Source organism: Apostichopus japonicus, chromosome 2 (assembly GCF_037975245.1).
Source record: "Apostichopus japonicus isolate 1M-3 chromosome 2, ASM3797524v1, whole genome shotgun sequence".
NCBI lineage: Eukaryota > Metazoa > Echinodermata > Holothuroidea > Aspidochirotida > Stichopodidae > Apostichopus > Apostichopus japonicus.
The window spans coordinates 9,088,467-9,103,262 of record NC_092562.1 but is presented as its reverse complement, the minus strand read 5'-3'; the positions used below and the strand labels follow the sequence as shown (position 1 = coordinate 9,103,262).

Below are 14,796 nucleotides of genomic sequence, written 5' to 3'. Positions count from 1 at the left end.
TTACTATTTTAATTCATTTATTCTTGAAGCCTGATTAGAAATTCACGTAGCTGTCAATGTCTTCTGTGGTTATTATTATTTGGAACATTATAAAAGATTATGAAAAAGACATAGACTACTCAGTTCATTGGGCATGATGACAACATCACTCTGCTGTTTGCTAACTGCATTTTAAAGAATATTACTGCTGTTAGGATATGGTTTTTATAAAAAAAAAATATTGAAAGTTGGTAGCACTTCTCATTAGCAATCTCCTTTGGCCATCAGGAGATCCAGTTGGTCTCTGCTGTGGTGAAATTTCTGTTTTACACCCAAACACAGATCAAACTGTTGTGCCATTAATAAATGTCCCATTTGCAAGCATAAACATTCTCTGCTGTGGTTTGCAATATACAGAGCATTTGCCACATTTGTTCATCATGCTTTGTTATTCTACTGTTGGTGGTGATACAACAGCAATTCTTCAGGAACTCTCTCTGAGTAACAGCAGAAACTACATGTCCATTTTTCATTCCCGACATTAGCTTTTCCCATAGTGTCCTCACTTTTATCTGGCAAGCCTACATCAATCAATCAAATGCTTAAAACTTAATTTTTTTGCAAACACAAAAAGCAATATTTAAGAGCTATTTGTTATCTCAGATAAGGGACCAGCTTGCTAAAACAGAGTGGCTAGTAAAGATATAGATTAATTCTTGATGTACATCGTTAATGGGGGAAATCACATAACAGAGGAGTTCTTATAGTACATGAACAATCTGTCTCGCTTCTGTATCTTGACATTCCTCTCAATGAGGGAAATTTACATTAGAGAAGAGTTGTTATTAAACTTGTACAATCTTTCTTGATCCTTTGAAAAGTTAAAAATGGTTTACTCGCTATTGTGCTTTCCAATTCAGATGAAGGGGCAGTTCGTCTCAATGGAGGAAACGAAACAGCTGGTCGAGTTGAGATTTATCGTAACGGAGAGTGGGGCACAGTGTGTGATGACTTCTGGGACATCAGCGATGCTGCAGTGGTATGTCGTCAGTTAGGATTCCCAGGAGTAATTTCAGCTCCTGGTGGTGCTACATTTGGTGAAGGCTCTGGGGAAATCCACATGGACGACGTAGCATGCACTGGTGACGAAAGCAACCTTTTAAGCTGCAGTCACACAGCAATAGACAATTGTGGTCATGGTGAAGATGCAGGTGCAGTTTGTAGTGCTGTACTACCTGGAGGTGAGCTAATCTTCAAGTGAAGCCATTGGATGTATTTAACGGTTTTTCATGTCTCTTTCAACAATATCATGTGATAAACATTAATGTTAACTCAGGTAGTACACTGAACAGTAAGTGTTATGATCATTCATCATGCCTCAATCATTCTTTCATGTCTCCTGGTTTCTGTCAACTCTGTTCATGCAAATCTTGATTATTTGATAATATTGGCATAACAGAGAAAAGAGAGATCTCAAAGTGATATTGCTGGTAGACGATGTAAAGACTTATATTGAAGAGAAAAGTATTCCACACTGATAGCTGAAAGACTAATTCCATTATCCTGTCCCTCACTCAAGGTACAGATAAATGAATTCATCAATTTATTTTGACTGGCTAAAACCCTCCCTTTATAGTTCAGGAAGTGGAGCGCAGTCAATGGTCCATGATATCAGGATAGTCTTTACTACAAACTTCACTTGAGGCTTTAATTTGGCTATTATAATTCATTTATTCTTGAAGCTTGATTAGAAATTTACTTACTGTAGCCATCAATGTTCTATGTAGTTAAAATTTCATCAAAACGTGTGCAACTATTTTGAAGAATTGTAATTTCTCTCTGTAGATTATTTGAAACATTATAAAAGATCAAGAAAAAAAGACAAAGGCTATTCAGTTCAATGGGCATGACAACAGAATTCACTCTGCTGTTTGCTAACTGCATTTTACAAAACACATTCAAAAACACATTTCTTTCTTATACAAACTGCTACTAGGATGTGGTTTTAATCCCCAAAATCTGAAGGTTTTCAGTACTGTTCACAAGTAATCTCCTTCAACCATCAGGAGATCCAGTTGGTCTCTGCCGTGTTGACATTTCTGTCTAACACCCTAACACAGATAAAACTGTTGTGCCATTAATAAATGTTACATTTGCAAGCATAAATGTTCTCTGCTGTGGTTTGCATTATACAGAGCATTTGTCAAATTTGTTCATCATGCTTTGTAATTCGGCTGTCGGTGTTGATGTAACAGCAATTTCTTCAGGAAATCTCTCTCAGTAACAGCAGTAACTACATGTCCATTTTTCATTCCCGACATTAGCTTTTCCCATAGTGTCCTCAGATGTATGTGGCAAGCCTACATCAATCAATCATATTTTATAATTTTTATTTTCCTTTTGGCTGCAAACACAAGAAGCAATATTTAAGGGCTATTTGTTATCTCAGATATGAGACCAGTTTGCTAAACAGAGTGGCTAGTAAAGAAATAGATTAATTTGAATAGAAAATGCTCTCCACTCAGTACTGATAATTGAAAAAATGTTTCTTTGTTTTGCACTTCATCATTCACAAAGTAGTTGTGTCAGTAGTAGCTATCAAATGGTAACGTTTTACCTAAACATGTATCAAATTGTATATTGAGATTCATCTTAATGTGGGAAATCCACATAGCAGAGGAGTTGTTATAGTACATGTACAATCTGTCTCGCTTCTGTATCTCGACATTCCTCTCAATGAGGGAAATTTACATTAGAGAAGAGTTGTTATTAAACTTGTACAATCTTTCTGGATCCTTTGAAAAGTTAAAAATGGTTTACTCGCTATTGTGCTTTCCAATTCAGATGAAGGGGCAGTTCGTCTCAATGGAGGAAACGAAACAGCTGGTCGAGTTGAGATTTATCGTAACGGAGAGTGGGGCACAGTGTGTGATGACTTCTGGGACATCAGCGATGCTGCAGTGGTATGTCGTCAGTTAGGATTCCCAGGAGTAATTTCAGCCCCTGGTGGTGCTACATTTGGTGAAGGCTCTGGGGAAATCCACATGGACGACGTAGCATGCACTGGTGACGAAAGCAACCTTTTAAGCTGCAGTCACACAGCAATAGACAATTGTGGTCATGGTGAAGATGCAGGTGCAGTTTGTAGTGCTGTACTACCTGGAGGTGAGCTAATCTTCAAGTGAAGCCATTGGATGTATTTAATGGTTTTTCATGTCTCTTTCAACAATATCATGTGATAAACATTAATGTTAACTCAGGTAGTACACTGAACAGTAAGTGTTATGATCATTCATCATGCCTCAATCATTCTTTCATGTCTCCTGGTTTCTGTCAACTCTGTTCATGCAAATCTTGATTATTTGATAATATTGGCATAACAGAGAAAAGAGAGATCTCAAAGTGATATTGCTGGTAGACGATGTAAAGACTTATATTGAAGAGAAAAGTATTCCACACTGATAGCTGAAAGACTAATTCCATTATCCTGTCCCTCACTCAAGGTACAGATAAATGAATTCATCAATTTATTTTGACTGGCTAAAACCCTCCCTTTATAGTTCAGGAAGTGGATCGCAGTCAATGGTCCATGATATCAGGATAGTCTTTACTACAAACTTCACTTGAGGCTTTAATTTGGCTATTATAATTCATTTATTCTTGAAGCTTGATTAGAAATTTACTTACTGTAGCCATCAATGTTCTATGTAGTTAAAATTTCATCAAAACGTGTGCAACTATTTTGAAGAATTGTAATTTCTCTCTGTAGATTATTTGAAACATTATAAAAGATCAAGAAAAAAAGACAAAGGCTATTCAGTTCAATTGGCATGACAACAGCATTCACTCTGCTGTTTGCTAACTGCATTTTACAAAACACATTCAAAAACACATTTCTTTCTTATACAAACTGCTACTAGGATGTGGTTTTAATCCCCAAAATCTGAAGGTTTTCAGTACTGTTCACAAGTAATCTCCTTCAACCATCAGGAGATCCAGTTGGTCTCTGCCGTGTTGACATTTCTGTCTAACACCCTAACACAGATAAAACTGTTGTGCCATTAATAAATGTTACATTTGCAAGCATAAATGTTCTCTGCTGTGGTTTGCATTATACAGAGCATTTGTCACATTTGTTCATCATGCTTTGTAATTCGGCTGTCGGTGTTGATGTAACAGCAATTTCTTCAGGAAATCTCTCTCAGTAACAGCAGTAACTACATGTCCATTTTTCATTCCCGACATTAGCTTTTCCCATAGTGTCCTCAGATGTATGTGGCAAGCCTACATCAATCAATCATATTTTATAATTTTTATTTTCCTTTTGGCTGCAAACACAAGAAGCAATATTTAAGGGCTATTTGTTATCTCAGATATGAGACCAGTTTGCTAAACAGAGTGGCTAGTAAAGAAATAGATTAATTTGAATAGAAAATGCTCTCCACTCAGTACTGATAATTGAAAAAATGTTTCTTTGTTTTGCACTTCATCATTCACAAAGTAGTTGTGTCAGTAGTAGCTATCAAATGGTAACGTTTTACCTAAAACATGTATCAAATTGTATATTGAGATTCATCTTAATGGGGGAAATCCACATAGCAGAGGAGTTGTTATAGTACATGTACAATCTGTCTCGCTTCTGTATCTCGACATTCCTCTCAATGAGGGAAATTTACATTAGAGAAGAGTTGTTATTAAACTTGTACAATCTTTCTGGATCCTTTGAAAAGTTAAAAATGGTTTACTCGCTATTGTGCTTTCCAATTCAGATGAAGGGGCAGTTCGTCTCAATGGAGGAAACGAAACAGCTGGTCGAGTTGAGATTTATCGTAACGGAGAGTGGGGCACAGTGTGTGATGACTTCTGGGACATCAGCGATGCTGCAGTGGTATGTCGTCAGTTAGGATTCCCAGGAGTAATTTCAGCTCCTGGTGGTGCTACATTTGGTGAAGGCTCTGGGGAAATCCACATGGACGACGTAGCATGCACTGGTGACGAAAGCAACCTTTTAAGCTGCAGTCACACAGCAATAGACAATTGTGGTCATGGTGAAGATGCAGGTGCAGTTTGTAGTGCTGTACTACCTGGAGGTGAGCTAATCTTCAAGTGAAGCCATTGGATGTATTTAACGGTTTTTCATGTCTCTTTCAACAATATCATGTGATAAACATTAATGTTAACCCAGGTAGTACACTGAACAGTAAGTGTTATGATCATTCATCATGCCTCAATCATTCTTTCATGTCTCCTGGTTTCTGTCAACTCTGTTCATGCAAATCTTGATTATTTGATAATATTGGCATAACAGAGAAAAGAGAGATCTCAAAGTGATATTGCTGGTAGACGATGTAAAGACTTATATTGAAGAGAAAAGTATTCCACACTGATAGCTGAAAGACTAATTCCATTATCCTGTCCCTCACTCAAGGTACAGATAAATGAATTCATCAATTTATTTTGACTGGCTAAAACCCTCCCTTTATAGTTCAGGAAGTGGATCGCAGTCAATGGTCCATGATATCAGGATAGTCTTTACTACAAACTTCACTTGAGGCTTTAGTTTGGCTATTATAATTCATTTATTCTTGAAGCTTGATTAGAAATTTACTTACTGTAGCCATCAATGTTCTATGTAGTTAAAATTTCATCAAAACGTGTGCAACTATTTTGAAGAATTGTAATTTCTCTCTGTAGATTATTTGAAACATTATAAAAGATCAAGAAAAAAAGACAAAGGTTATTCAGTTCAATGGGCATGACAACAGCATTCACTCTGCTGTTTGCTAACTGCATTTTACAAAACACATTCAAAAACACATTTCTTTCTTATACAAACTGCTACTAGGATGTGGTTTTAATCCCCAAAATCTGAAGGTTTTCAGTACTGTTCACAAGTAATCTCCTTCAACCATCAGGAGATCCAGTTGGTCTCTGCCGTGTTGACATTTCTGTCTAACACCCTAACACAGATAAAACTGTTGTGCCATTAATAAATGTTACATTTGCAAGCATAAATGTTCTCTGCTGTGGTTTGCATTATACAGAGCATTTGTCACATTTGTTCATCATGCTTTGTAATTCGGCTGTCGGTGTTGATGTAACAGCAATTTCTTCAGGAAATCTCTCTCAGTAACAGCAGTAACTACATGTCCATTTTTCATTCCCGACATTAGCTTTTCCCATAGTGTCCTCAGATGTATGTGGCAAGCCTACATCAATCAATCATATTTTATAATTTTTATTTTCCTTTTGGCTGCAAACACAAGAAGCAATATTTAAGGGCTATTTGTTATCTCAGATATGAGACCAGTTTGCTAAACAGAGTGGCTAGTAAAGAAATAGATTAATTTGAATAGAAAATGCTCTCCACTCAGTACTGATAATTGAAAAAATGTTTCTTTGTTTTGCACTTCATCATTCACAAAGTAGTTGTGTCAGTAGTAGCTATCAAATGGTAACGTTTTACCTAAAACATGTATCAAATTGTATATTGAGATTCATCTTAATGGGGGAAATCCACATAGCAGAGGAGTTGTTATAGTACATGTACAATCTGTCTCGCTTCTGTATCTCGACATTCCTCTCAATGAGGGAAATTTACATTAGAGAAGAGTTGTTATTAAACTTGTACAATCTTTCTGGATCCTTTGAAAAGTTAAAAATGGTTTACTCGCTATTGTGCTTTCCAATTCAGATGAAGGGGCAGTTCGTCTCAATGGAGGAAACGAAACAGCTGGTCGAGTTGAGATTTATCGTAACGGAGAGTGGGGCACAGTGTGTGATGACTTCTGGGACATCAGCGATGCTGCAGTGGTATGTCGTCAGTTAGGATTCCCAGGAGTAATTTCAGCCCCTGGTGGTGCTACATTTGGTGAAGGCTCTGGGGAAATCCACATGGACGACGTAGCATGCACTGGTGACGAAAGCAACCTTTTAAGCTGCAGTCACACAGCAATAGACAATTGTGGTCATGGTGAAGATGCAGGTGCAGTTTGTAGTACTGTACTACCTGGAGGTGAGCTAATCTTCAAGTGAAGCCATTGGATGTATTTAACGGTTTTTCATGTCTCTTTCAACAATATCATGTGATAAACATTAATGTTAACTCAGGTAGTACACTGAACAGTAAGTGTTATGATCATTCATCATGCCTCAATCATTCTTTCATGTCTCCTGGTTTCTGTCAACTCTGTTCATGCAAATCTTGATTATTTGATAATGTTGGCATAACAGAGAAAAGAGAGATCTCAAAGTGATATTGCTGGTAGACGATGTAAAGACTTATATTGAAGAGAAAAGTATTCCACACTGATAGCTGAAAGACTAATTCCATTATCCTGTCCCTCACTCAAGGTACAGATAAATGAATTCATCAATTTATTTTGACTGGCTAAAACCCTCCCTTTATAGTTCAGGAAGTGGATCGCAGTCAATGGTCCATGATATCAGGATAGTCCCTACTACAAACTTCACTTGAGGCTTTAATTTGGCTATTATAATTCATTTATTCTTGAAGCTTGATTAGAAATTTACTTACTGTAGCCATCAATGTTCTATGTAGTTAAAATTTCATCAAAACGTGTGCAACTATTTTGAAGAATTGTAATTTCTCTCTGTAGATTATTTGAAACATAAAAGATCAAGAAAAAAAGACAAAGGCTATTCAGTTCAATGGGCATGACAACAGCATTCACTCTGCTGTTTGCTAACTGCATTTTACAAAACACATTCAAAAACACATTTCTTTCTTATACAAACTGCTACTAGGATGTGGTTTTAATCCCCAAAATCTGAAGGTTTTCAGTACTGTTCACAAGTAATCTCCTTCAACCATCAGGAGATCCAGTTGGTCTCTGCCGTGTTGACATTTCTGTCTAACACCCTAACACAGATAAAACTGTTGTGCCATTAATAAATGTTACATTTGCAAGCATAAATGTTCTCTGCTGTGGTTTGCATTATACAGAGCATTTGTCAAATTTGTTCATCATGCTTTGTAATTCGGCTGTCGGTGTTGATGTAACAGCAATTTCTTCAGGAAATCTCTCTCAGTAACAGCAGTAACTACATGTCCATTTTTCATTCCCGACATTAGCTTTTCCCATAGTGTCCTCAGATGTATGTGGCAAGCCTACATCAATCAATCATATTTTTTTTATAATTTTTATTTTCCTTTTGGCTGCAAACACAAGAAGCAATATTTAAGGGCTATTTGTTATCTCAGATATGAGACCAGTTTGCTAAACAGAGTGGCTAGTAAAGAAATAGATTAATTTGAATAGAAAATGCTCTCCACTCAGTACTGATAATTGAAAAAATGTTTCTTTGTTTTGCACTTCATCATTCACAAAGTAGTTGTGTCAGTAGTAGCTATCAAATGGTAACGTTTTACCTAAACATGTATCAAATTGTATATTGAGATTCATCTTAATGTGGGAAATCCACATAGCAGAGGAGTTGTTATAGTACATGTACAATCTGTCTCGCTTCTGTATCTCGACATTCCTCTCAATGAGGGAAATTTACATTAGAGAAGAGTTGTTATTAAACTTGTACAATCTTTCTGGATCCTTTGAAAAGTTAAAAATGGTTTACTCGCTATTGTGCTTTCCAATTCAGATGAAGGGGCAGTTCGTCTCAATGGAGGAAACGAAACAGCTGGTCGAGTTGAGATTTATCGTAACGGAGAGTGGGGCACAGTGTGTGATGACTTCTGGGACATCAGCGATGCTGCAGTGGTATGTCGTCAGTTAGGATTCCCAGGAGTAATTTCAGCCCCTGGTGGTGCTACATTTGGTGAAGGCTCTGGGGAAATCCACATGGACGACGTAGCATGCACTGGTGACGAAAGCAACCTTTTAAGCTGCAGTCACACAGCAATAGACAATTGTGGTCATGGTGAAGATGCAGGTGCAGTTTGTAGTGCTGTACTACCTGGAGGTGAGCTAATCTTCAAGTGAAGCCATTGGATGTATTTAATGGTTTTTCATGTCTCTTTCAACAATATCATGTGATAAACATTAATGTTAACTCAGGTAGTACACTGAACAGTAAGTGTTATGATCATTCATCATGCCTCAATCATTCTTTCATGTCTCCTGGTTTCTGTCAACTCTGTTCATGCAAATCTTGATTATTTGATAATATTGGCATAACAGAGAAAAGAGAGATCTCAAAGTGATATTGCTGGTAGACGATGTAAAGACTTATATTGAAGAGAAAAGTATTCCACACTGATAGCTGAAAGACTAATTCCATTATCCTGTCCCTCACTCAAGGTACAGATAAATGAATTCATCAATTTATTTTGACTGGCTAAAACCCTCCCTTTATAGTTCAGGAAGTGGATCGCAGTCAATGGTCCATGATATCAGGATAGTCTTTACTACAAACTTCACTTGAGGCTTTAATTTGGCTATTATAATTCATTTATTCTTGAAGCTTGATTAGAAATTTACTTACTGTAGCCATCAATGTTCTATGTAGTTAAAATTTCATCAAAACGTGTGCAACTATTTTGAAGAATTGTAATTTCTCTCTGTAGATTATTTGAAACATTATAAAAGATCAAGAAAAAAAGACAAAGGCTATTCAGTTCAATGGGCATGACAACAGCATTCACTCTGCTGTTTGCTAACTGCATTTTACAAAACACATTCAAAAACACATTTCTTTCTTATACAAACTGCTACTAGGATGTGGTTTTAATCCCCAAAATCTGAAGGTTTTCAGTACTGTTCACAAGTAATCTCCTTCAACCATCAGGAGATCCAGTTGGTCTCTGCCGTGTTGACATTTCTGTCTAACACCCTAACACAGATTAAAACTGTTGTGCCATTAATAAATGTTACATTTGCAAGCATAAATGTTCTCTGCTGTTGTTTGCATTATACAGAGCATTTGTCAAATTTGTTCATCATGCTTTGTAATTCGGCTGTCGGTGTTGATGTAACAGCAATTTCTTCAGGAAATCTCTCTCAGTAAGAGCAGTAACTACATGTCCATTTTTCATTCCCGACATTAGCTTTTCCCCATAGTGTCCTCAGATGTATGTGGCAAGCCTACATCAATCAATCATATTTTATAATTTTTATTTTCCTTTTGGCTGCAAACACAAGAAGCAATATTTAAGGGCTATTTGTTATCTCAGATATGAGACCAGTTTGCTAAACAGAGTGGCTAGTAAAGAAATAGATTAATTTGAATAGAAAATGCTCTCCACTCAGTACTGATAATTGAAAAAATGTTTCTTTGTTTTGCACTTCATCATTCACAAAGTAGTTGTGTCAGTAGTAGCTATCAAATGGTAACGTTTTACCTAAACATGTATCAAATTGTATATTGAGATTCATCTTAATGGGGGAAATCCACATAGCAGAGGAGTTGTTATAGTACATGTACAATCTGTCTCGCTTCTGTATCTCGACATTCCTCTCAATGAGGGAAATTTACATTAGAGAAGAGTTGTTATTAAACTTGTACAATCTTTCTGGATCCTTTGAAAAGTTAAAAATGGTTTACTCGCTATTGTGCTTTCCAATTCAGATGAAGGGGCAGTTCGTCTCAATGGAGGAAACGAAACAGCTGGTCGAGTTGAGATTTATCGTAACGGAGAGTGGGGCACAGTGTGTGATGACTTCTGGGACATCAGCGATGCTGCAGTGGTATGTCGTCAGTTAGGATTCCCAGGAGTAATTTCAGCCCCTGGTGGTGCTACATTTGGTGAAGGCTCTGGGGAAATCCACATGGACGACGTAGCATGCACTGGTGACGAAAGCAACCTTTTAAGCTGCAGTCACACAGCAATAGACAATTGTGGTCATGGTGAAGATGCAGGTGCAGTTTGTAGTGCTGTACTACCTGGAGGTGAGCTAATCTTCAAGTGAAGCCATTGGATGTATTTAACGGTTTTTCATGTCTCTTTCAACAATATCATGTGATAAACATTAATGTTAACTCAGGTAGTACACTGAACAGTAAGTGTTATGATCATTCATCATGCCTCAATCATTCTTTCATGTCTCCTGGTTTCTGTCAACTCTGTTCATGCAAATCTTGATTATTTGATAATGTTGGCATAACAGAGAAAAGAGAGATCTCAAAGTGATATTGCTGGTAGACGATGTAAAGACTTATATTGAAGAGAAAAGTATTCCACACTGATAGCTGAAAGACTAATTCCATTATCCTGTCCCTCACTCAAGGTACAGATAAATGAATTCATCAATTTATTTTGACTGGCTAAAACCCTCCCTTTATAGTTCAGGAAGTGGATCGCAGTCAATGGTCCATGATATCAGGATAGTCTTTACTACAAACTTCACTTGAGGCTTTAATTTGGCTATTATAATTCATTTATTCTTGAAGCTTGATTAGAAATTTACTTACTGTAGCCATCAATGTTCTATGTAGTTAAAATTTCATCAAAACGTGTGCAACTATTTTGAAGAATTGTAATTTCTCTCTGTAGATTATTTGAAACATTATAAAAGATCAAGAAAAAAAGACAAAGGCTATTCAGTTCAATGGGCATGACAACAGCATTCACTCTGCTGTTTGCTAACTGCATTTTACAAAACACATTCAAAAACACATTTCTTTCTTATACAAACTGCTACTAGGATGTGGTTTTAATCCCCAAAATCTGAAGGTTTTCAGTACTGTTCACAAGTAATCTCCTTCAACCATCAGGAGATCCAGTTGGTCTCTGCCGTGTTGACATTTCTGTCTAACACCCTAACACAGATAAAACTGTTGTGCCATTAATAAATGTTACATTTGCAAGCATAAATGTTCTCTGCTGTGGTTTGCATTATACAGAGCATTTGTCAAATTTGTTCATCATGCTTTGTAATTCGGCTGTCGGTGTTGATGTAACAGCAATTTCTTCAGGAAATCTCTCTCAGTAACAGCAGTAACTACATGTCCATTTTTCATTCCCGACATTAGCTTTTCCCATAGTGTCCTCAGATGTATGTGGCAAGCCTACATCAATCAATCATATTTTATAATTTTTATTTTCCTTTTGGCTGCAAACACAAGAAGCAATATTTAAGGGCTATTTGTTATCTCAGATATGAGACCAGTTTGCTAAACAGAGTGGCTAGTAAAGAAATAGATTAATTTGAATAGAAAATGCTCTCCACTCAGTACTGATAATTGAAAAAATGTTTCTTTGTTTTGCACTTCATCATTCACAAAGTAGTTGTGTCAGTAGTAGCTATCAAATGGTAACGTTTTACCTAAACATGTATCAAATTGTATATTGAGATTCATCTTAATGTGGGAAATCCACATAGCAGAGGAGTTGTTATAGTACATGTACAATCTGTCTCGCTTCTGTATCTCGACATTCCTCTCAATGAGGGAAATTTACATTAGAGAAGAGTTGTTATTAAACTTGTACAATCTTTCTGGATCCTTTGAAAAGTTAAAAATGGTTTACTCGCTATTGTGCTTTCCAATTCAGATGAAGGGGCAGTTCGTCTCAATGGAGGAAACGAAACAGCTGGTCGAGTTGAGATTTATCGTAACGGAGAGTGGGGCACAGTGTGTGATGACTTCTGGGACATCAGCGATGCTGCAGTGGTATGTCGTCAGTTAGGATTCCCAGGAGTAATTTCAGCTCCTGGTGGTGCTACATTTGGTGAAGGCTCTGGGGAAATCCACATGGACGACGTAGCATGCACTGGTGACGAAAGCAACCTTTTAAGCTGCAGTCACACAGCAATAGACAATTGTGGTCATGGTGAAGATGCAGGTGCAGTTTGTAGTGCTGTACTACCTGGAGGTGAGCTAATCTTCAAGTGAAGCCATTGGATGTATTTAACGGTTTTTCATGTCTCTTTCAACAATATCATGTGATAAACATTAATGTTAACCCAGGTAGTACACTGAACAGTAAGTGTTATGATCATTCATCATGCCTCAATCATTCTTTCATGTCTCCTGGTTTCTGTCAACTCTGTTCATGCAAATCTTGATTATTTGATAATATTGGCATAACAGAGAAAAGAGAGATCTCAAAGTGATATTGCTGGTAGACGATGTAAAGACTTATATTGAAGAGAAAAGTATTCCACACTGATAGCTGAAAGACTAATTCCATTATCCTGTCCCTCACTCAAGGTACAGATAAATGAATTCATCAATTTATTTTGACTGGCTAAAACCCTCCCTTTATAGTTCAGGAAGTGGATCGCAGTCAATGGTCCATGATATCAGGATAGTCTTTACTACAAACTTCACTTGAGGCTTTAATTTGGCTATTATAATTCATTTATTCTTGAAGCTTGATTAGAAATTTACTTACTGTAGCCATCAATGTTCTATGTAGTTAAAATTTCATCAAAACGTGTGCAACTATTTTGAAGAATTGTAATTTCTCTCTGTAGATTATTTGAAACATTATAAAAGATCAAGAAAAAAAGACAAAGGCTATTCAGTTCAATGGGCATGACAACAGCATTCACTCTGCTGTTTGCTAACTGCATTTTACAAAACACATTCAAAAACACATTTCTTTCTTATACAAACTGCTACTAGGATGTGGTTTTAATCCCCAAAATCTGAAGGTTTTCAGTACTGTTCACAAGTAATCTCCTTCAACCATCAGGAGATCCAGTTGGTCTCTGCCGTGTTGACATTTCTGTCTAACACCCTAACACAGATAAAACTGTTGTGCCATTACTAAATGTTACATTTGCAAGCATAAATGTTCTCTGCTGTGGTTTGCATTATACAGAGCATTTGTCAAATTTGTTCATCATGCTTTGTAATTCGGCTGTCGGTGTTGCTGTAACAGCAATTTCTTCAGGAAATCTCTCTCAGTAACAGCAGTAACTACATGTCCATTTTTCATTCCCGACATTAGCTTTTCCCATAGTGTCCTCAGATGTATGTGGCAAGCCTACATCAATCAATCATATTTTATAATTTTTATTTTCCTTTTGGCTGCAAACACAAGAAGCAATATTTAAGGGCTATTTGTTATCTCAGATATGAGACCAGTTTGCTAAACAGAGTGGCTAGTAAAGAAATAGATTAATTTGAATAGAAAATGCTCTCCACTCAGTACTGATAATTGAAAAAATGTTTCTTTGTTTTGCACTTCATCATTCACAAAGTAGTTGTGTCAGTAGTAGCTATCAAATGGTAACGTTTTACCTAAACATGTATCAAATTGTATATTGAGATTCATCTTAATGTGGGAAATCCACATAGCAGAGGAGTTGTTATAGTACATGTACAATCTGTCTCGCTTCTGTATCTCGACATTCCTCTCAATGAGGGAAATTTACATTAGAGAAGAGTTGTTATTAAACTTGTACAATCTTTCTGGATCCTTTGAAAAGTTAAAAATGGTTTACTCGCTATTGTGCTTTCCAATTCAGATGAAGGGGCAGTTCGTCTCAATGGAGGAAACGAAACAGCTGGTCGAGTTGAGATTTATCGTAACGGAGAGTGGGGCACAGTGTGTGATGACTTCTGGGACATCAGCGATGCTGCAGTGGTATGTCGTCAGTTAGGATTCCCAGGAGTAATTTCAGCTCCTGGTGGTGCTACATTTGGTGAAGGCTCTGGGGAAATCCACATGGACGACGTAGCATGCACTGGTGACGAAAGCAACCTTTTAAGCTGCAGTCACACAGCAATAGACAATTGTGGTCATGGTGAAGATGCAGGTGCAGTTTGTAGTGCTGTACTACCTGGAGGTGAGCTAATCTTCAAGTGAAGCCATTGGATGTATTTAACGGTTTTTCATGTCTCTTTCAACAATATCATGTGATAAACATTAATGTTAACCCAGGTAGTACA

The 14,796-nt window shown here is 37.0% G+C and overlaps 1 protein-coding gene across 9 annotated transcripts in view; it reads left to right on the top strand.

The window, feature by feature from the left end:
• The window catches only part of LOC139977051 (uncharacterized), a 150,335-nt gene that overhangs the window by 114,169 nt on the left and 21,370 nt on the right, over nucleotides 1-14,796 (top strand). For all 9 annotated transcript variants that reach the window (XM_071986097.1, XM_071986037.1, XM_071986089.1 and 6 more), the window contains 8 exons: nucleotides 900-1,220; nucleotides 2,824-3,144; nucleotides 4,749-5,069; nucleotides 6,674-6,994; nucleotides 8,599-8,919; nucleotides 10,525-10,845; nucleotides 12,449-12,769; nucleotides 14,373-14,693. In XM_071986097.1, the coding sequence (XP_071842198.1) occupies nucleotides 900-1,220; nucleotides 2,824-3,144; nucleotides 4,749-5,069; nucleotides 6,674-6,994; nucleotides 8,599-8,919; nucleotides 10,525-10,845; nucleotides 12,449-12,769; nucleotides 14,373-14,693 (2,568 nt within the window). The remainder of the gene's footprint in view (nucleotides 1-899; nucleotides 1,221-2,823; nucleotides 3,145-4,748; nucleotides 5,070-6,673; nucleotides 6,995-8,598; nucleotides 8,920-10,524; nucleotides 10,846-12,448; nucleotides 12,770-14,372; nucleotides 14,694-14,796) is intronic.